The sequence below is a fragment of the Ambystoma mexicanum genome, chromosome 2q (genome assembly GCF_040938575.1).
Source record: "Ambystoma mexicanum isolate Mex_15411 chromosome 2q, UKY_AmexF1_1, whole genome shotgun sequence".
In the NCBI taxonomy this organism is placed as follows: domain Eukaryota; kingdom Metazoa; phylum Chordata; class Amphibia; order Caudata; family Ambystomatidae; genus Ambystoma; species Ambystoma mexicanum.
Window position 1 is genome coordinate 57,331,482 of NC_090924.1, and position 22,238 is coordinate 57,353,719.

Below are 22,238 nucleotides of genomic sequence, written 5' to 3' on the forward strand. Positions count from 1 at the left end.
GTGGTCCTGCCCTGTATTTGGATCATAGAGGGTTGCCACTGACCACACCTCCCGACCTCTTTGAAGATTCAGAACCAGGAATCTGCCTGCAGTGTCTTGGAAAAACCTGTGACACATAGGTCTAATCCATTTTTCAGGGCTATGAGGACGCCACCCTTCTTCCCCTGGCTGTTCGATTGATGAAGGCGGCTAAAACATTTCAGTCTCAGCCTCTGCCTATCTTTCTCTTATATGTGAGTTTCTTGAAGGCTTATGATGTCAGGGTTTTCTTTTGCCAGCATTAGCTCCACTTTTTTCCTCTTTACCGGTGAATTCAAAGCCCTGATATTCAGGGATAATATTTTCATCACTCTACCCATTCGGTAGACGCCGAAGTGTCCTTCCTGACAGAACCAAGACCCATACCCTGCTTCTCTCCCACCAGACCTGTGACTCCCACCCCCCTCACCACCACCACACCGGGTATGCACTGCCGGCCTCTAGCCCCTCCTGAACCACCTCCTCGGGGGCAGTGCTGTTTCTCAACCCCAGTAACCCCATTGGCAGGTCAACCCTGACCCTTTGGTGATCCAAACCGAACCTCCCCATCCCTCCCACCAGCCACTGCTGCCTCTTCTAGACACCCCTCCCGGTTACCCCAAAACCAACCATTATTTTGGCCATAAAATCAACTGGGCATTGAGCCCTGGGTCTCTTCCCCCGCCCCCCCCAGGCCGGAGCCCCACGGCTGGGGGAGACACCCACTGGTCCCGCCGGGCCCCTTCTCCCCGCTTTCCTTGTTGGTGCTTGCGTTGACGACTCCCACTCCCTTCGTCTGGGCACTCTCCTCCACTCCACTGATGTGACCCTTCTTTGCCTTCTGTCCAGCTGAAACACCAAACCGAACGGAAAAGTCCATTTGTATCTAATACTCCTTTTGTAACTCTTGCGTTATCGGGTGCATCTGCCTCCTCTTGAGAGTGATTGCTGACAGATCCTGGTACAGTTGAATGGAGGATCCATTAAATCTAAGGGCATCCGCCCCCCTCACGGCCATTAAAATGTTCTCTTTTTGCGTATATTCATGCAACGCCACAAGCACATCTCGTGGCCGGGCACCGGGTTCATCCCTTCTGGGTCCCACTCTGAGCCCTGTCTACCCTGACCTCTTCCGGGTTTGTAACATCCGCCAGGGAGGCAAACAGTAGCTTCACCATCTGTTGGTGGTGTGAATCGTTGACAGTCTGGCAAAAATGTCACCCTAATATTGGCCCTCCTCGATCTATTCTCAAGATCCTCGATCTGAAGCTCCAGGTTGTGGGTGGCTTTGGCAAGGCTCTCCACCCATTCATGCACTTTGAGAGTCTGCTGCTAAATCTTGGAGAGCCCTTTCGTTAGTGTCCACTCTTGTACCCAGACTGGTCAGATCGCCCTTCACCTCACGGATTACCCCCGTGAGGTCCTCCTTCATTTTTTATCAAGTTGTGATTGTATTACATTAGCCATTCTGCCGTCAAAAGTCTGGAAACGCTCCTCAAGTAGCTTCTTTGTGACCCTTTCATCCTCTTGGTCTTCTCCTGCGTCTGTCTCCTCCTCGCTCCCTCTTTCCCTCATTTGGGCAATGCTCCTTCTTCCTTTCTCCAGTTTCTAAAGCATACCCTCTGGGGATTTTTTATCCCCTTTCGCTGGGGTCCCTGGAGCCTTTCCTATATTCTTGGACATATTAATCAGTGCTGGGCCCTCCTGGCTCTGCCGTTTCCCTTGCCTGGGTCCAGCTCTGCCTCCTCCCACTGCTTTACTCCTCCCTGGGCTCCGCTAGAACTCCAGGCCACTTTCCACCCAGACCACAGGGCAGAGTGCCTCCTAGCCGTATTTCCCAGCACTTCTGGGTTCTTCGTGCCCTCCTGTTGTCCAGGTTCACCCCTGTAGTGGCCTGGGGCCCTTGAGAACCGTCCCAGGGGCTCCTCCGCTAATGCTCCCAGGGCGGGATTGGGCCTCTTGATGCTGAAAGTTTCCAGAGATCTTCACAAAGCCCAGCCCTTGGGGTGGTCGGTCCGTTCCAGCCTCTCTTTCCACCGATCACTGTCCCAATTTAAGGTTGGGGGTTGGAGGAGGCCAAGGGGCAGGCACTTGAACAGGACCTTGCAGCGTTTTAAAAAAAAAATGTTTTATAGTAGTCAGGCCGTGCCTCCCTCCTAATCCCCACGCTCCCCTACCACTCAGATTGCCTCCTTGCTGCTTCCCCATTAACAGTGCAGGCAGACACCTCCTTGAGGCTCGCACCACCGCAGATTACTACAGGCCCGCTCCTCGGCCCGTCCGCTTCTCCCCGCTGTAGCCCCGGAGGTGAGGTTTGAGGTAGTCTCTCTCCAACGTTGGAGCTCCGGATCTTCCCCAGAGATACTCTGCTTCGCCCTTCACTGTGGGTGACACCTCCCCCTTCCTCTGCAAGGGCCCGGAGCCACCTTCTCTGCTCTCCCTGGAGGGCACCTCCACTCTCCACAGTGGCCGCGAGCTGGGGCAGATCCCAGGAGTGGAAGCAGTCCCACACTGCGAGATCCCGCCCGGGCCTCCGACTCTCTGCCAGTGCCGCCTCGCACTCCTGCAGCCGTGGCCCCTCCCGCCCAGAACAGTGCGGGCTTCGCTCCTCCGACACACACGGCAGGCCGCGCCGCCCTGCATTGTCTGGCCATCTCCTCGGCAGCTGCGTCGCTCTCCACCTCGGACAGAGGCAGCACCAACCCCGCTCCACACCAGCACCAAGCGCCGCGGCACCGAGTTCCAGCAGGTAGGAGCACTCTGGGAGGGGAATTGCTGTAATTATCGCACCTTTCTTGTTAGGGGCTCTGGGAGCGCTCCTACCACTGTCGTCTCCACAGCGGCCATCTTGGATCCCACCCTAGACTAGTTCTTAAGCAGCTTTGCTCCTTTTTAAAATATATTTATTCATTTGTACAGCAATGTTAGCTATTTTTAAAAATAAATTTTCATTTTTTCTCTGACCTTCCTCTGGTACTTGTGAAGGCACCAAGAGTCTAACACAGACCACAGGTTCAAGTTTTCTTAAAAACTTTATTTAACTGAAAAGGCATGATGGATGAATGCCTAACTTGCCCCATGCGAAGGTAGGATTTCCCTACCTAAGGAAAACGAAGTATGGTCTACATCAGGAAGTCCAAAGTAAAACATCTGTCTGTGTCAAAACCTATACTTGCCCTCACAACCAACTGCTTACAATGTGTAGGGATATCGGCATCAAAGAAAAGGAATAGTGTTCAGAGCTTCTTGTAGCTCTCTGGCTTGAAGGCCACCCGGTCTAGGCACAGTTGTTATACCACACGGTCCACCCATTACAGGTCACTCCATCAGTACCCTTTCTTGATTGCTTTTCTTGTAGCATCAGTCCACTGCTTCTCCTCATCCACAAGGTTTGCATCAGGCACATGTCACACTCTCCTGACACGATATTGGGGCTTGTTAGCCACTTTGCATGGTTTACACCTCCTTCTATTTCCTTGGTTCTTGCATATTTCCTTGGTTCTTGCCAATGTTTGTTGACACAGTTCTGTACACCAGTGTTGGATTTCTTATATCCTGCATTCGACTCATTGTGCTCTCTTTGTTTTGGTAGCACTTGTTAGTTTATGCAGTTCCTTATATTCACATGATTCAACACTTTCCTTGCAGTAACTTCACAATTCCATCTTTCAACCCTTTTCGACTCAATTTCTGCTGGGCTTCCCCTTTTTAAAGTTCCCACCTCTATTGCCAATACACCAAAGACTAGACCGCTCACCAGCAAAGCAGCAGTCCCTTGTTGCTCTTGTTGTCCTCCTCCTCGTCCCAGTACTTGGTTGGAGCTGATGTTCGTTTATATTCGCAAAATGTGTTGGTCTGGATGTCCTCTTCTTCGTCCCAGTATCATATTGATGCTATTTGAGGGATATTATAGAGGGGTCATAATAAGATGGCTGACAACCTATGAAGGTTTGTGGGATAGGAGGGTTTGTGGTGAAAGGGAAATGGGGAGTACCATGTCTCGCCTGAGGATGCCCTCTCCCTACTTCCCAAGTCTCCTCCACTCAGGTGATTCTCCCTTGCATATCCACCCCCAGAGTCAGGATCCAATACCGACGGCCTTTCATTGGCCACCTGAGCAGACAATACTGGGGGAGAAGCGAGGACAGCTGCAGGTCCCACGCATAGTATGATGGCTTAGTGAGTTAATGAGTTTGCTGCAGTGATTAATATACATCTTACAGATCTCCTGTTGTAAGCACTTACCTTACTGAGCTATTGCAATGAGGCATTGGCTTTCAAAGATTAAAATATTGTCTAGAAATGTATTTATAGCTGATTTTAACACTGATAAAATTACCAGAAATTAAAAAGTCCATCTGTCCTTTGTTAATTTGTCAACAAAGGCAAGTGGAGTAATGCACATCTTGTGGCTATTATTATTAATAAGGTATTTCAGCTTGGACCTGGCTACAGGAAGCAAAAGAGTGCTTTACCGGTCATAGTTGAAATGACAGAGATGCAAGGGAATGGGCAGGTAAGCACGGGGGGAGTGGGAGGACAGACAGGCAATTTGGAAACAAGTGATCTACAAACAATTAGTGGGGAGCAGATCTCTTGATCTTGGGTTGGTTGGGGAGTAGAGGGATGTGGACCTAGGTGTTGGGAAGGAGCCCTTCCTTGGAAGAGGGTCTTGAGCTCCTTCCTCAAATATTGAAGCAAGCAGGTGAGTATGCGGTTTATGAGGAGGCGGTTCCAGTGTCTGTTGGTGGCGACAGCTGCCTGTCTTGTAGTCACTTTCCTGCACTAGTGGAGTAGGTCTGCACAAGTCTTGGCCTCTTGTGGATCATAGGCCTAGAGAGATTCTGAGCTTCTCTGCAAGATATCTTAGGGACTTGGGGTAATGGCCTTGTTGATGATGCAGAATTTGAAGGTGATGCGTGTTTGCAGCTAGAGCCAGTGCAGTTTGATGAGGGTTGGGCTGATGTTAGAATTTGTGTAGTCACTTGAGTTGTGCTGCAGCATGCAGGGCTTATCTCAGGAATACAGGCTGGTCACCGGAAGGGCATTGCCACCATTCAGGAAGAAGAGGACCTAAGCTTGGGTAGCAGATCTGAAGAAGTTTGCTGGAATGAAGGGCTTGATTCTCCACCGGAGGCAAAGTTGGTACCAAGCAGTTTGTTGCTTCCTTGCCATCTGCTGCTTGAAGGAGAGGCGCCTTTCGATGTAGAACCCACAGGATTTTGATCAGGTGTTCAGCTGGGGTGTGACGCCCCGAGGATCATGGCAGAGAGCCAGGTTTGGATGTCAGGGTCTTCGTGGATGTCAGGGTCTTCGTGGATGTCAGGGTCTTCGTGGATGTCAGGGTCTTCGTGGATGTCAGGGTCTTTGATACTGTTGATCACCATTATGAATTTGGTCTTCAAGGGCTTGAGCTTTAAGTGGCACTAGCAATCCATTATGAGGCAGGCCACGAGGATTTATTTTCCCTCCCATTTCTATTGTCTTCCAGTTCTCATGCATATAAAATGTCTGTGGGGGAGGGGTTTGAGGCTACAGAAAATGTGGGCGTGGCGTTGAGTCTGGAATTTGATCAAGTTGCCCTACTAGGGTTACCACATTGTTTGAAGCAAAGTGAGCTTGCACAATTGAAATGCATTAATATGTGCTCAAATCTAAACCCAGTCCCTTCATTGTTATGCTTTTATGTTATTTGCATCCACTTTTATGCTTTTGACACATTTTTATTTTAAGGCCTAAGGGGGGGGGGTGGGAGGTGGGGGGGGGGGGGTGTGTGTGTGTGTGTGTGTGGGGGGGGGGGGGTGTGCGTGCGTGCGTGCAGAGGTAGAATAAAGCTCCTGGTAGAAGATGTGTGGTGTCTTTGTAGGTGCTGCTTGATGGGAGAGCATGGAGTAGGAATGTAGTTTGCTCTGCAGTGGTTGAAGCTCAAGGAAGAGTGGCAGCATGATGGAAATAAATTTCAGCAGGAGAGCAGGTCCTTTTCGCTAGGCAAGAGTTGCATGTGAAGTTGAAAAAAGCGCAGGTCTTCACTCTGAATGAAAGAAAGTTGCACGTTTTGGCTGGAGGGTGGATACCCAGGCGTTGACCCGGGAAGAAAGTAGAAGTGTATTTATCCTCAATCAGAGTATGAGGGAGGAGACCTGGGGGTTGAGTATAAGAAGGTGATTTGGTGGGGAGAATGGCAGACGTCTCCTGTAGTAGTGAGTGTGGATCTGCATTAGAGTACTGCTCAAAGATCTGGCACGAACTTGGGGGGGGGGGGGGGGGGTGTCATTGATTGGGGAAGTTTAATTAATTTTCTGTAACACGCTCCATAGACCAAAGACCACTCACTAAGCACATGCCTGGGATTCAAACCTGCATTGTCTTGCTTCCAAGACGCATTGCCCCTGAGCTATACTCTCGTCCCAGTATAGGAGCGCGTGTAATTAGGACATAGAAGCTGTTGGCACTGGAGCAATGTGAGTATTGATAAAATTGCATTTATTTCTCTATAGTTGTTGATGGTGAATAGACTGTACGTCACACAGTCAGAAAAAATAATGCAGGGATAATATGGCCAGTGTACTCGCACTGGCAAGCGCAAATGAGAGCAGCCAGAACTGGGATACATCCAGGAAACTCTGGAAGGTGTTTGTGGGATAATATTTTGTTACTAGTTTTCAATTGTTTGCTTTTTCCATCTGGTGGATATTGATACAGGAAGCAATGAGAACATATCTGTCTCATCATCCGGCTTTTTACTGTTTCAGATCTTTGAATACTTTCGCAGAGACACAGAGAAGAGGGACTTTGTGTCTGCTGGAGCTGCAGCTGGTGTCTCGGCTGCATTTGGTGCCCCTGTGGGTAAGTAAGAATGTGAATCCTTGGTTTATTCATCCATTAGGAAATTAAAGTTTTCAGCCTTTAACTATGCAGGAAACTATGATAACATCTGTGACCTCTGGTTTTGAAAATGTACCCTGCTTCACACTTGCTCCCACACGGAGTCTTTAGGAAATGTCCTGTGTATTTTTCTCAACTGCTGTATCCAGGACTCTAAAATTAATCGCAGCACACTACATGGGGCTTTAATGAACAGCTAATGTGATTTAATGTAAGCATATTACACTGCAAATCTGATACTGCAGTCGGTTAACTCCAATGGGTGCTTGTCAGAATCTCTAGACCAGCGTCCTTGATTTAAGGAGAAGCAAATTTGCAACGCCACACAATTGCATAATGTTAAAATGGATTTTCAGAATTTGCTCTGTGGACAGATTCTGAGAAGACACCCTACTCTCATGAACAGGGAAAGATACTAATGTCTAGCCGAACTCTATCTGGGTCGTGACCGAGCAGCAAGGCATTGACTTGTGAGGGTGTAAGAATGGTTTAGTGAAGCACACACAGGGCACACTCTTAATAATACACGTTAGGCAGAATGTATGAACATACACTAATTTATTTATGCCTTGGACAAACTTTTAAAAACCACAGGCAAGTATCGCACTAAATGGGGGCGTGGCTACGAGAGCCATGTGAGGAGTCGAGCTCTGGGAGAGCTCCTGCGATCCGGCACTTGATCCTGCTTAGAAGTGCACAAATGCATGTGCTTTTGCCCTAAAACTCAGTGTGTTTGCCCATGAAGGTGGCGTACACGTATCCTGCGAAGCTGGAGCCTAGATTTTGAAAACAGACAGCCCTGCGGACATCGTTGTGCCCAAGAGCCCTGGGATGGAGACCCCAAAATGGCGGCAGTGAAGACCGAACAAAGGGCTAGCCTGTAGGGCAGAGTCAGCGGCGGCACTGCGGGGAATATGAGACGGATTCGACGGTGGAGCACTGCTGCCCTTGGGATACCCGCTGAGGCGCTGAAGCGCGGCACCCGGTGGCTGGAAGGCGCCTGCAGCGGCATAGATCTTCATTCCGGACCGCCTCCGTGGCTGGCAGCAGCGGGTCTCGGCCGCCCCTGATGCCGTGGCGGGTGCAAGACCAGCTGCGTCGGTTGGAGGTGAACCCAGCGCCGGACCTAACCTCCACGAGCGCTCCTAAGGAGCAGTAAAAGCGGTCTGCAGAGGACGCAGACGCACTGGGAATGCACGGGAGCCCTGCGCCCCGAAAAACAGATCGCTCATCAGAGTGAAGGAACAAAGACAGCCCGAGCACTCCCTCATCTGCAGGAGTTGCTGCGGGTGCGGCAGTGAAGGGGGCCCGCGGTGCCGCAACCCGGCCAGGGGGCAGGAGCGCAAAGCCGGACCCAGGGCCCCCTTGCCCTAAATCGGCACTCGTCCCACCCAGGGGCAAACTACAGCTCGGAGCGAACCGAGTGGACAATCAAGCCCCGAGCTGTGGCTGCTTATGGGGACACAAGGGTAGTGCTCGCAGGAAGTAGGTGGTTACAGAGGCCACCAAGGAATTACAAAGTGCCCCACATGACCCGGAGCAACGAACTGCAGTAACGGGGGCAGAGAGCAGAGGCACATCCCCTGGCCTACGTCTGAACCGAACGTGGGGGCACAGAGAAGCGGGCCTGGCGGGAAGCCCCACAGACATCACCGCTGTGTGGGTAGTGGCAGCCATTAGCGCTGCTCACGGTTGACGCACGTGGGCCAGCGCACACACCTGGAGAGCCCTATAAGTACTGGAGGGTGCGCCCATGTACCTAGATCAACAAGGGCTCGGACCCCAGTTTGGAGCGGACCGAATAGCCCAAATAACCATGTGGGAGGACAGAGCCCACTCCAGGTGCTGCACTGGCAGCTCGTGGGCACTCTCAACATAGCCTGCTCGTGAAGCATGCCTCGTGAGAAGCTCCACAAACGCCACCGTTGGGTGGGAAGTGACAGTAATTTGTCGGGGCTCATGGGTGACGCACGATGAGCCAGAAAATACACCTGGGGCTAACCATAGACACTGGGGAGTGCGCCCGAGGACCCTGACCAATGGGGGCTGGGGCTCGGGGTTTGAGCGGATGGAATAAACCCACATAATTTCGTGGGAGGACACAGCCCATTCCAGGAGCAGAACAGGCAGCTTAACGACACCCCTGACACGGCCTGGGCGGGCCCTGACACAAATGGCAGTCTATCTTTACTAAGGCCGAGGGCCACAAGCGGTGGGGCTTGCCCATACGTCCTTGACACACCACGATGACTAACAAACCCTTAAGAACAAAGGGCAAGCAACCCACACGACGAATACGCCAGCGGGTGCAGAAGCGGCCAGGAGCAAAGACAAGAACCCCCGCTGGGGTCACAGACACTATGGGCAAAGACCAGGAGATCCTTGCTGTGATTGCTGATCTGAAAGTGGCTTGGGAGACCAAACTGGGACTGGCCATGAACAAATTGAAAGCGGCACTAGAGCTCAAAGTCGGGGCAGTACAAGAGGTGAATCATCTCTGGCAAGATGTCGGGTCATTAGCAGAACGCACGGGTGACCTAGAAAAAGAGGTGGCCCCGAACAGAGCGGACTGCGCAGCCCATAAATCGGAACTTCACGCCCTAGTACAACGCGTGGGCAATCTGGAAAGCAGGGCGGAGGAGGCGGAAGGACGTGCCCGAAGGAATAATATTAATATTGTTGGATTGCCGGAAGGTACTGTGGGATCCAACCCCACGGAGTACATTGAATCTATGCTGCTGCAGGAGATAACCGGGAGAGTGTTGACCCAGGGGTTTGCTATGGAAAGGACGCACATGGCCCTGATGAGGAGGCCACTGCCGGGAACCCCCCCTAGGCCGGTGATAGCCAAGATCCTGAAATACAGGGATCGGGGAAAAAATTCTTGAACACTTTCGGAAGGGCAGAACAATACAGAGGGGGGTCGGCAAACATAATTGCATACCCGGATTACACCTTGCAGGTGCAGCGCAGACTCATGAACTTTGGGACTGTGAAAAGAAGATTGCGTGAAGCAGTGTGCAGTGGTTTAGAGTTGGGAAAGGGGGGGTGGAGTTTGCTGAAAGTGGGTGGGGAACAAGCCAAATTTGGTGTCACATCAGACAGGGAAACTGGGAGGGGAGGCGGGATATCCAATGGATGGCATTGGTGGTGACCTGGAACGTGAGGGGCCTCAATAGCAATTTGAAGCGTAACAAGGTTATGATGTATCTAAGAAGGATGAGGATTGACATAGCATTATTACAGGAAACCCATCTTACTAGGGAGAAACTGGAGGTAGTCAAGAGAAAGGGAGCATCATGGGAGCCACATACTCCGCTTACGCGAGGGGAGTTATAACATGGGTGGCACCGCATGTACCATTTCAGCTGATTCAGTCTACAATGGACCCGGAAGGCAGAATGATAGTAGTGCGGGGATGCTGGAAAACTGGGAAGTGGGAAGTGAGCATTATAAAGTTATACGCCCCTAACCAAGATACAGCAGCTTATATTAGGTCTTTATACGGCAAAATTAGCCCCCTACTGGCCAGCGCAATCCTATGGGGAGGGGACTTTAATTGTACATTAAATCCTAAAATGGGCAGATCAGAAGGTAAACCAGACAAACCCACCCCGGCCGCAAAGGCGTTACAGGCCCTGCTGATAGATTTTGAACTCGAAGATGTCTGCAGGCAGCTACTCCCAGCAGACAGGCAGTATTCACATTATGTGGCCCCAAATAACCTGCACACGAGGCTGGATTATATGTTTGCTGCTGCTGAGTTGGTAGGAGAAATGACGGGCGCGGAGTATAAGGCCAGAGTGCTTTCGGACTACTCCCCCTTGGTCCTGGAGTGGCGACACCAACTCCCTAGAGCGCAAATCCCGACGTGGAAGCTCAGAGCTGAGGCCCTGCAGGACTCGGGATTCCGGGAGGACCTGAGGGAGGCGATCACTGAGTATTTCGACATTAACACCGAAAGCGTTCAATCTGAAGGAACCGTATGGGAGGCATTCAAAATAGTAGTGCGGGTGTAGTCATATCAAAATCCAGAGGGCTCCAAGGGGGCATAGAACGGGAGTTGGAAGACAGAATGCGTAAGGGGGCACCTCTCAGGAGGATGAGGTAAGGATGAAGTTGCTACAACAAGCCAGCAGTGAGCACTGGGATAGATTATGTAAGTTGAGCTACAAGAAATATGTGGAAAGGCAGCATGCGGGTGGAGACAAGCCGGGCAGATTGCTGGCCTGGTTATATAAAAATGAAACATCACAACCAGTGATCAGGGAAATCAGGGGGGACGAGGGCCAGATCTGGGATACCCAGGAGGGAGTAAACAAAGATACTGGATACTATAAACGTCTTTATGAGGATGCGAGGGAAGAAATGGATCAAGAGATCCAGGAAACACTAGTAGACATAGGCTTGCCCACATTAGACGATCTGGAACGGGCAGACCTGGACGCCCCAATTGCCTCAGAAGAACTAGAGACAGTTATTCAGCACATACCCACATGCAAAGCTCCAGGGTCGGACGGGCTCCCTAGCGAATTCTATAAAACATACAAACAGCTGCTCCCCCCGCTGCCGGCCATGCTTAATGAGGCGTTTGAGCGCGGTAGGCTGCTGGAGTCCCTACGGGAGGCGGTGATCATCCTGCTCTTAAAACCAGGTAAGCCAGGCACAGACTGTGGGTCATACAGACCCCTATCGATGCTTAACCAGGACATAAAAAATCCTCACAGCAGACTGATACACCCTGACCAAACAGGCTACGTTCCTGGCAGGAACATAACTGACAACCATAGGAGACTTCACCACATTATCGACCAAACAGGAGGAGGACCCCGGCGAACTAGTAATTGTCTCGGTGGATGCAATTAAGGCCTTCGACTCAGTGAGATGGCCTTGGTTGCTGGCGACTGAGAGAATACGGGATGGGGCCGGGGTATCTGATGTGGGTCAAAATGTTATACAGTTCCCCAATTTCAAGGGTCAAAACGAGTGCCACAATCTCAGATAAATGGCAACTTAGCAGGGGCACTAGACAGGGTTGCCCCTGGTCGCCTATGCTATATATCCTTGCGTTGGAGCCATTGGCAGTCTGCCTCAGACAACAATATGGGGAGATGGGGATCCACACTGCGGAAGGTTCACATCTCATATCATTGTATGCCGATGATATACTCTTTTCTGATGTTTGTTAATCTGCTTAGAATCACATGCTGTGCATAGGTCCGACATCCAGTGGTCACTGCGGAGTATTGCATTTTGTTTTTCGTAGTCGAAAAGGGGACGTCGACAAGGCGTGTCTGTAACACTATCCCTATAGTGACGTGTGTTGTACCCACAATCCCTCACGCGTCGAGGTCCCTCAGATTGTTTTTTTCCGCCCAGCTTATGGTCGCCTTACGTGGATCTCCTAGAGAGACATTGCTAAACATTTACTACGGACCCCAGTCCTTAATATATACTTATTGTTAAAGATCCCTCCCCTCGACGTTAGCTGTGAAGCTGTTTCCCCGCCGAGCAAGTTTTCGACGGAGGGGAAGAGACGGAGGAGATCCTTCGGCACTGCCGAACACGTGGCCAGGCCTCGGCGGCCAACATACAGTAGGGAGAGTGGGGGTTTCAAACTTTTTACCTTCTCGTTGAGAATGTCTTTCTTTCTCCCCTATCTTTCCCTTGGGGTTGTTATCACCAGGTTTTATTGCCTCAGCTATGGAGAGGACACCCTTTAAGTTTTGCCCACGCTGTAGGGGCAAATACACTTGGAAGGACAAGCACAAGCTCTGTAATCGTTGCTTGCCCCTCGATCATAAAGAGGACAGCTGCGCGGCCTGTGTAAGCTCTTGAAACCAAGAACTCTTAAAGAACGGAAGGTTAAGAGGTGGGCGGACTACGCGATGTCGAAGTCTGTTTCCTCACCCGCCGCCGCTGTTACAGAAAGTGACGAGGAGGGTGATAACTCGACGTCCGTTACGGAAGTCATTAACCCCCAGAAGGAGCGCTCGCGCTCCTCGACGTCCGTCCCCGGCCCCGACGGGCTCGGCTCACGCCCTGCTTATGGGGATGAACACCCCAGCGACAAGGAAGCACACAGACCCCATAGGCCTAAGCACACAACCCACGGCTCTTCTTCGTCCAGGACGAAGGATCCACCAGCGCCGAAGGGGACGCAGGGCACTCCGGCGTCAACCTCAGACCGCAAGGGTCTGAAGCCCCACCCGCAAACGCAGCCGCGACCAGCGATTGGGCTTCTATCTAATACGGGCGCTACCCCAAAAACATCCGACGTAACGCTCCATAGAGCGACCGTCGAAAAACAACGCGCAACGCAGGCAACGCCGACTCCAGAACCCTCGACTGACGAACTCGTCGTCGAGAGTCTGGCAAGAATTGTTTCCGAGGACAAACGTAAGCGGACGACTAAACAGACGTCGAATACCGCACCCAAGGATATAGAAACACCGAAAAAGCACAAGAGTAGCCAAGAACTGCCCCATCCATCTAAAGGCACTTCTGAACTACTGGAGGGCTTTTCTGAGGGCGACGGAAACCTTTCGTCGACGTTGTGGGAGCGTTCGAAGCATTTTGAAGCCGAAAACACTGATTTCCCCCCTCTAGACTATTCAGGGGTTCCCCATGAGACCCTGGAAAGACTCCATTCCTGTATGGAAAAGATGAAGAGGTTTTTGGGTAGCCAAAACCCAACCCCACCCAAAAGACCGAGAGAATGGACCCAAGAGGACCCTAGGGTCAATATTCCTAGGCTGTTTACCCCTTATGACCTCACTGAAGAGGAGCAAGACCCCCAGGAAGATGAGGAGTGTTTAGGTGGAGAGGAAGAACTTGAGGAGGAGAGGTTTGAGGAAGACCCTTACACTAGCGCAGGGGCTTTGGAGGAAGATACAGCTGCCTCACAGCCCTGGCACTCCCCATCAGTGCAGCCTTGGCAATCCCCATCAGTGCACTCAGACCCTGATGTCTTTCATCCTTCTCCTCCCAAGGACTCACCTATTGGGAACACCTCCCCCATAGATGACCAGCCTTCACTTAATGCACTGTTGCGCAAGGCAGCAGCGCATTTTGAAATAGACACAGGGGAGACCCTTCCGGACATAGACTTTGTAGAAAAGGTTATTAAAGAAAAAGCCCCAGTCAGCCAGTCCATTCCGCTCCTGGCTTCTATAAAGAGAAGAATAGCTCCTTCCCTTTCCAATCCGGCCTTAGTCAGAGGGGTCAACCCTCGTATAGAAAAGCTCTTCAGCCCTTCGTCTTCTGACCCTTTGTACATCAGGGGACATTCTATCCCGGACTCTCTTGTAGTGACTAACACAAGAAAGAGAGCAGGGGTACCACTATCTACTAGTGAGGCACCACCTGACAAAGAGGGCAAGAAGCTCTATGCACTTGGGAAGAGAATCACGACATCCGCCGCCTTCTCAACCAGGGTCGCGAATAACAATTCCCTACTAGCTAGCTACGCAGATGCACAGTGGAGCAAGCTGCGCAGCGAAGCAGAGGACGCACCAGAACCCCTGCGTTCACGCCTGTTGGCTACTATATCAGAGGGAACTCTTGTAAACCAGGGCATCGTAAAAAACTCCTTAGATGCCGCAGAGACAGCTGGCCGCTCCCTGGTTCAGGGAATACTTCTCAAACGCCGTGTCTGGCTGCGCAATTCGGGATTTAAGCCAGAAACCCAGGCTTCCCTAATAAACAAGCCCATAGAGCAAACACATCTGTTTGGGAAAGCAGTTGATGAGGCACTAGAACATGCGAAGGAGTTTGATACCATCAAGACTCTTGACCAAATTTCTAGGCCACCTAACAGACGCAGCTATGGCAATAGACGCTCCTTTCGTGGCCAACGCCAGCAGCAAAGCCAACAACAATTTTACTCTGCTACCAACTGGCCCTCTAACCAAAGCACCCAGTTCAGTCAAAGAGGCCAACGTCGTGGCAAAGGAAGAGGGTGCGGCTCCAGTCCAAAAGGCCCCACGCCCAATACCAACAAATGACCTAAAGATTCGGGTCCCCTCCCATGCATCACCGGTCGGGGGCCGGCTAACATCGTTCCTTTCAGCATGGGAGGGAATAACGTCAGACCGCTGGGTATTATCCACCATAGCCCACGGATACTGCATCGAATTCAACGGTTCCCCGAAATACAGACCCCCACGGAACCGACGCATGACACCGGAACACCTCACTATTCTTCTTCAAGAAGTAGAAGAGCTACTGAAAAAAGAAGCTAGAGGCTGTTCCCCCTATCTCAGGTAACAGAAGGTATTTATTCAGTGTACTCCCTTGTACCCAAAAAGGACTTAACCATGCGCCCTGTATTAGATCTGCGCCCAGCGAACAACTTTGTCAAACCCCAAAAGTTTCGTATGGTGACCTTGCAGGAAGTAATCCCACTGTTACCACAGGGGGATTACATGACAACACTAGACATGAAAGATGCATACTTTCATATTTTAATGTTGCCAGCGCACAGAAAATACCTCAGGTTCAAGATAGAGAACAAACACTATCAGTTCAGAGTACTACCCTTCGGGATAGCATCTGCACCAAGGGTATTTACAAAAGTACGATTATCCATCCCGGTTTACCCGTACCTCGACGACTGGCTCATAACAGGGGATTCTTACGAAACATGCTTCTCCAATACCCAAAGGACCGTAGACCTTTTGTCCCAACTGGGCTTCTCCATCAACGAAAAGAAGTCCAGCTTAGACCCCAGCCAAATCAAACAATTCCTAGGGGCTCTAATTCGAACAAAGGACGGCCTCGTCTTCCCCTCCGAGAGGGTCCAAAACATGCTGTTTCAGATCCCCCAATATGTGGCAGGTCAAGAGGTGACGGTACGCAAAGCAATGCGCTTGCTAGGGATGATGGCGTCATGTATTTATTTGGTACCTCACGCGCGCCTGCGCATGCGCCCAATGCAAGAGTGGCTCTACAGCCAGTGGTGTCAGGCCAGCGGACAATGGGACGATCTGGTGGTAGTCTCGCAGGCCTTGGTTCTCTCGCTACGTTGGTGGACAAAGGAAAACCTGTTATTAGGGAAAACTTTTCCCACACCCGCAGTGGAAGCCACTCTAGCCACAGACGCATCCCTTACAGGATGGGGGGCTCACCTATCCCATCAGACTGCTCACGGAGTGTGGACTCCGAGCTTAGCATCCAAGCATATAAACCTGCTGGAACTATTAGCAGTGTTCAAAGCACTGAAAGCCTTTCAGGAACACTTACAAGGAAAGACAGTGATGGTCCTCACAGACAGCACCACAGCTATGCACTATCTCAACAAGCAAGGGGGCACTCACTCTCCAGGACTGTCCAAGCTGTCCCAGAATATATGGAAGTGGGCTCTCAAACACAACATGTTCCTACTATCACAACATGTACCAGGGGAACTCAATCTGCTAGCAGACAAACTCAGCAGAGACTTCCCCCTACCCAAAGAGTATGAATGGCAATTACACGAAAACATCGTCTTAGACGTCTTCACCCAATGGGGTTTCCCGGAAATAGACCTGTTCGCAACCCTGGAGAACTCACAATGCCAAAGTTATGCCTCCAGGTACCCACAAAACCAGTCCAAGGGGAACGGTCTGTTGATTCAATGGTCAGGGAAATTTGTTTACGCCTTTCCCCCGACTCCCCTCCTCAACAAGGTGGTGCACAAAATGCACCAAGAGCAGGTTAACATGATACTAGTAGCCCCAATGTGGGCCCGGCAGCCATGGTTCGCTCACTTGATGGAGATGTCCCTATCTCCCCCAATGAAACTTCCCTGCCCGTACAACATGCTGTCACAAGACAAGGGCAGGACACTGCATCCATGCCCTCAGACCATGAATTTAGCAGCCTGGCTCCTGAGATCATAGAATTTGGACATTTACATCTCCCTCAGAGATGTATGGACATCCTCAGGGAAGCCAGAAAACCTAATACTCGCCACTGCTACTCTAGCAAGTGGAAAAGATTTGTCATCTGGTGTAAAAGTAAGAACATCAACCCGGTTGACTGCTCTGCCACTGACATTATTCTGTACTTGACCCATTTACTGGATTCAGGTCTAGTGTTTAATTCCATTAAAGTCCACCTAGCGGCACTTTCTGCATACACCACTTCCCAACTTAGTGTCGTGGTGGAAGATACCAGTTATCAAAGCCTTTATGGAAGGGGTAAAAAGAATACACCCCCCGATAGCTAACCCAGCTCCCGGATGGGACTTAAACGTGGTACTTTCTAGACTCCTGGGCACTCCTTTCGAACCCATGCACAAGGCAACTCTTAAATACCTCACTCTTAAGACTGCTTTCCTAATAGCTATCACATCCATTAGGAGAGTAAGTGAACTACAGGCTCTTTCTGTACTAGACCCCTTCGTATCAGTTCACAAAGATAAGGTGATTCTTCGCACACACCCAAGGTTTGCACCAAAATTCATCTCAAAATTTCATGTAAACCAATCTATAGAACTACCAACGTTCTTTCAAAACCCTTCCAGCTTGGGAGAAAAAAGTCTGCATACACTAGATGTACGCAGAGCTGTCATGTTCTACATGGAAAGAACCAGATCACTGAGAAAGACTAATCAGTTCTTTGTCTCGGTGGCAGCAGGAAGAGAAGGAGATGCAGTCTCTAAGTCCACTATATCTAGATGGATTGTACAATGCATCACCCTCTGTTACACTCTTGCTAAGAGAGAACTACCCTTCAAGCCAAGAGCACATTCCACTCGAGGCACGGGGGCTTCCATAGCATTCATTGCAAATGTTCCCCTTGAGTCCATCTGCAAAGCGGCTACCTGGAGTTCTGTGCACACCTTTACAAAACACTACTGTCTAGATGCACACTCTAGATCTGACTCCCAGGTGGGACAGACAGTATTAAGACATCTTTTCTCTACTGTTCCTTCTCATAACCCACCGCCAACTCCGGGTACTGCTCGCTAGTCTATGCACAGCATGTGATTCTAAGCAGATTAACAAACATCATAAGACAATGCATTACTTACCGTAAAAGCATTTCTGATGGTTGTATCTGCTTAGATTCACATGCGCCCGCCCTTCCTCCCCGCTCGGATGGAAGGAACATAGACATCCTCTACTATATTTCTCTCTTTTCTGTACTCACTCACGTCTAGAAGGCTCCCTCAGGGCAGAAAAATACAAACAGAGGGACCTCGACGCGTGAGGGATTGTGGGTACAACACACATCACTATAGGGATAGTGTTACAGACACGCCTTGTCGACGTCCCCTTTTCGACTACGAAAAACAAAATGCAATACTCCGCAGTGACCACTGGATGTCGGACCTATGCACAGCATGTGAATCTAAGCATATACAACCATCAGAAATGCTTTTACGGTAAGTAATGCATTGTCATATCTGCGCTTCCCAGAGGAAAACCTACAATAGGTCCTGGAGGTGATGGAACGATACGCTACCATCTCGGGCATAGCAGTAAATCCCAAGAAATCCAGCATGTTCCCCCTGGGGAGGTACAGACACGCCCTACCGAGGAGCCTACCGGTTTTGCCAGTAGCCTGGCGAACCAAGATGTTTCAATACCTAGGTATTGACATATACCACACGACAGGATAAGAATACAAACGCAATACAGAAAAGGCAGTTGAAGGTATTAAGAATAGCATGGGATTGTGGTCCAGACTACCCCTGGCCATGATGGGAAGAGCGGCTCTGATTAAGATGGTAGTCCTTCCCAGACTGTTGCACTTTTTTGTAAATATCCCGTATGTGATCCCTAAGCGCTTTTTTGCCAAACTCCACAGCCTGTGCAGGGGTTTCATATGGCATAATTCCAGGAACAGGGTGGCCCTCTGGAAACTACAAAACTCGTGCGACGGGGGGGGGGTATAAACCTGCCGAATTTTGAGTTGTATTACTTGGCGGGATAGTTGCAATATGTGGCCAGGTGGTTGTCTGAAGAAGAAACGGCTGAAGCCAGGCTGTTGTGTAAGGATCCTGCTCCCTACTTCCTTAGAGAGACAATGTGGTTGCCTAAAGCAAAGGTACTAGGAATGGCGAGACTATTGGTGCTAGGCTTGGAAATGTGGCGTAGAGCATGGCAAACTGTGGGAAACCCAGCCCCATTCTCCCTGCAGGTGCCGCTCGTGGTGCTATGCGGGGGAGACTCCCAAATGATAAAAGGGGTCCTTAGATACTGGGAACCGATGGGCCTGGCTACCCTGGAGATATATGGCAGGAGGGGGAGGCATTGGACTTTCAGAGGCTAATAGAGGACACCGGGGTGCATAAAGGCCAACATATTACTTATTCCAGAATCATTAAACGGGTGCGAGAAAGTTGGCCTGAGGCAGTGCTTGCGGAACAACCTGATGCTACCATCGAGACAATGTATGAGATATCGGAGGGTGGGCATGAAATATCTCGCATATATGAGCTACTGGGGACTAGGGTGGGGAAGGAGCTGCTCCAACTAAGGCGAGATTGGGAAGAGGAGGTAGGAGAACCCATGTCAAATGGGCAATGGGATAGATCCCAAAGGTATCATAAGGTGTCCCGAAACGCGAGGCTCCAACAGATTCAATTATATGTCACTCATAGAGCATATTTGACCCCCAGTAGAATTGCCAAGTTTGGTGGCCCGGTGATACAGAAATGCCCTCTGTGCGGGGAGGAGGAAGCTGGGATGCTACAAATGTTTTGGGCTTGCCCGGAGGTGGGAAGGTTTTGGACAGAGCTGAAGCTACGCTTAGCAGGAAAAGGGATTACGCTGGAGGTGGAGTCAGCTTGGGCATGCATGCTTGGGGGTTTTACCAGACCACGCAACCTGAGGCACATCAGTAAGATGAAGGACCTGGCCTACATCCTGGCCAAACAGAGAATTGCAATGTGCTGGAAAGCAGCCCATCGGCCTAGAATTGAGATGTGGTGGGCAGACCTCATGAAGTGGGCAGAGGGGGAAACGGCTGTCTGGTATGAAGCAGTTAGCAGGGGGGGAGGTGGGACCCCTAATAGCATGGAGACAATTGGTGGCCTCAATGGTGGGTCCCTCCCAGGCCATAGCGATGATGATACGGAAGAGATAACGGCAATAGTTATGCCTGAAGACAAGTAGAACGATAACATGGATACAGGGGCTCGAGTTAAAGGGGTGGGAGGGGGGGTGAGGACTGAAAAGTGTACTTTGTTATGTAATGTTGTTGTTGTGAAGCTTAAACACGGAAGTCCTCATTGTTTGTAATGTTTGGAGTGTTGTTTATAAAATAATAAAAATATATATTTTTTTAAAAGTATCACACTAAACATACACCACTATTAAAAACGCACACACTTTTGGGATGCTCTGGCAACCGAGCACTGATACCTTACTTTTAAACACAGTTCATGCAATCCCATCAACCATAGTGTAGCAAAGCAAGTGAATAAATAACACGGTAACTAAGGACCAAATGAGAGAACTAATATGTAAGGAAGACCGGAGTTAGAAACACCATACATAGCCTTATAACAATATGGCACTGCACCCTAAATATCCTTCCGTATCTATAAACAATACAAAGTGTTTCTTTGGACAATATGTATGCTACATTTTCTTTGTTCCAAGCTACAGCCCTCTATCCCTTCTAAAATGAACCTGGCTGCTCTGTCTACGCTACCAAATAATCTGGTGGTACAGCCTTATACCAAGAGTGGTGTTTCGTACGGTCTCAGTTGTTTGGTTTTACTAAGCCCTTAGGTGAACTTCAGAAAAACTTTCCTAACAGCCGCTACTTTTGTCCTCATACATTTTTATTGAAGAGTACTTTTTATTCAAGCTTGCTTTTTCAACTAAGTATTTGTTTTACTTAACTGCTGGCTTTGCCAAAGCTTGTGCTGGTTAATTTTGAGACTTGAATCACCAACCTGTTAATTCACTCTTTTGAAACCCTGTAACAACTTTACTGATATGGGAGGACTGCTAATGTTGGGTGTCTGACTTATACTTACAAGGCTTAATCTTTGAGACAAGCATATGCTACTGGCTGATTTATAATTACAAGGTAAATTGTATGAACTATGGATTGAGTCACTGTTGGTATCTGTTTACCTGATAAAGCTCTTCTGCATTGCTTTTACTGTGTTCAAGTGTAAGTACAGGTCATTTCATTTTGAGATTACCAACTTTTGTGTATGTGCTGCTTGGTCTGCTTATATGGCTTAATAAATAGTATTTTTTTTAATACTTTTTCGTGCAACACTATTACTTGGTAGTTTCAAAGTGATGTTAACTGTACTTCCAAAACACAAGCCCCTGATCTCTTAAGCTTTCCTTACGAAGTCTGCTTACGCCTCGGTCTACACTACCTGGAGAGAGTTTAAGAAGTATAAGTCATAAGAAGTGTCATCACTTAAGCCGGCAATCCAGAATCCTCCCACAAGGCTGGTTCTAAACATCCGCCCTAACAGGGACTAAAGAGTTCATTAGGAGTATGATAGTATTGTTTACCTAGAAATAGTGCATGTGGTAATGTTACTGCAAGTGGTGTTCCTGTGGCCCATGAGAGACACAGCCATGCAAGTTTTGGGATGCCATCTTAATGTGTAGGATTTTGTATGCTGGACCACAGTGGGGTCTACCTTCCAACAAATGGGTTTGCAGCTGTTATGCTGGAAAATCGTCTCAAACTTTAAATATTTGTAAAATACTACATGCAATAATTTTGCTGTCTGGGGTGTTTCTATGTATATCATGTCTGACTTTCCGATTGCATTTGTATTGTGTAAATGGGATGGAAATGCAAGACTGACAGCAGCAGTCTATGTTGTCGCTGTCCTGTGGCATTAACAGCTCAGATGGTTCAACAATAGTTATTCTGCATGTTACACCTTCATGCAGGGGAATTCTTACCTGCCTGTTCCAGGTATGATACAGGTTCTGTTTGTTAATGGGGAATGTGCCCATCAATACATGGATTTGCCTCTTCACCCCTGGATTTGTACATTTACGCAAGGTATCCTTTGCAAAAATTATTTTGGAAGTGCCCTAGTTTAGAAACAAAAATCTGGCTACCTCCCACTTTTGGCTTCAGGTAAAATTATGGCATATTAGCCTGCCATTTCCTTGTGCTCTTCCCTTTTCCCATCTAGTTGGTAACTGCCTGAAAGCAGACAGGCTGCCTCTAAGAGTTTACACGATGTCCCCTCTTGTTCAGGCTCAACTCCAATAAGCATAGCTTTTCATTTTCTGACACCAGGAAGGCTAGTTGAGTTTGTCTTTGCGGTTGGCACCCTTCTTTTTTTCACTTCCATAAGATTGTTGTCTTTGGAAAAGTATTTCAACATTCTTCATTGTGGGGTCTTCGTT

General features: G+C 49.5%; 1 protein-coding gene across 2 annotated transcripts in view; it reads left to right on the forward strand.

Moving 5' to 3' along the window:
* The window catches only part of CLCN7 (chloride voltage-gated channel 7), an 823,350-nt gene that overhangs the window by 209,684 nt on the left and 591,428 nt on the right, over positions 1 to 22,238 (forward strand). For both annotated transcript variants that reach the window (XM_069646815.1, XM_069646816.1), the window contains one exon: positions 6,771 to 6,864. In XM_069646815.1, the coding sequence (XP_069502916.1) occupies positions 6,771 to 6,864 (94 nt within the window). The remainder of the gene's footprint in view (positions 1 to 6,770; positions 6,865 to 22,238) is intronic.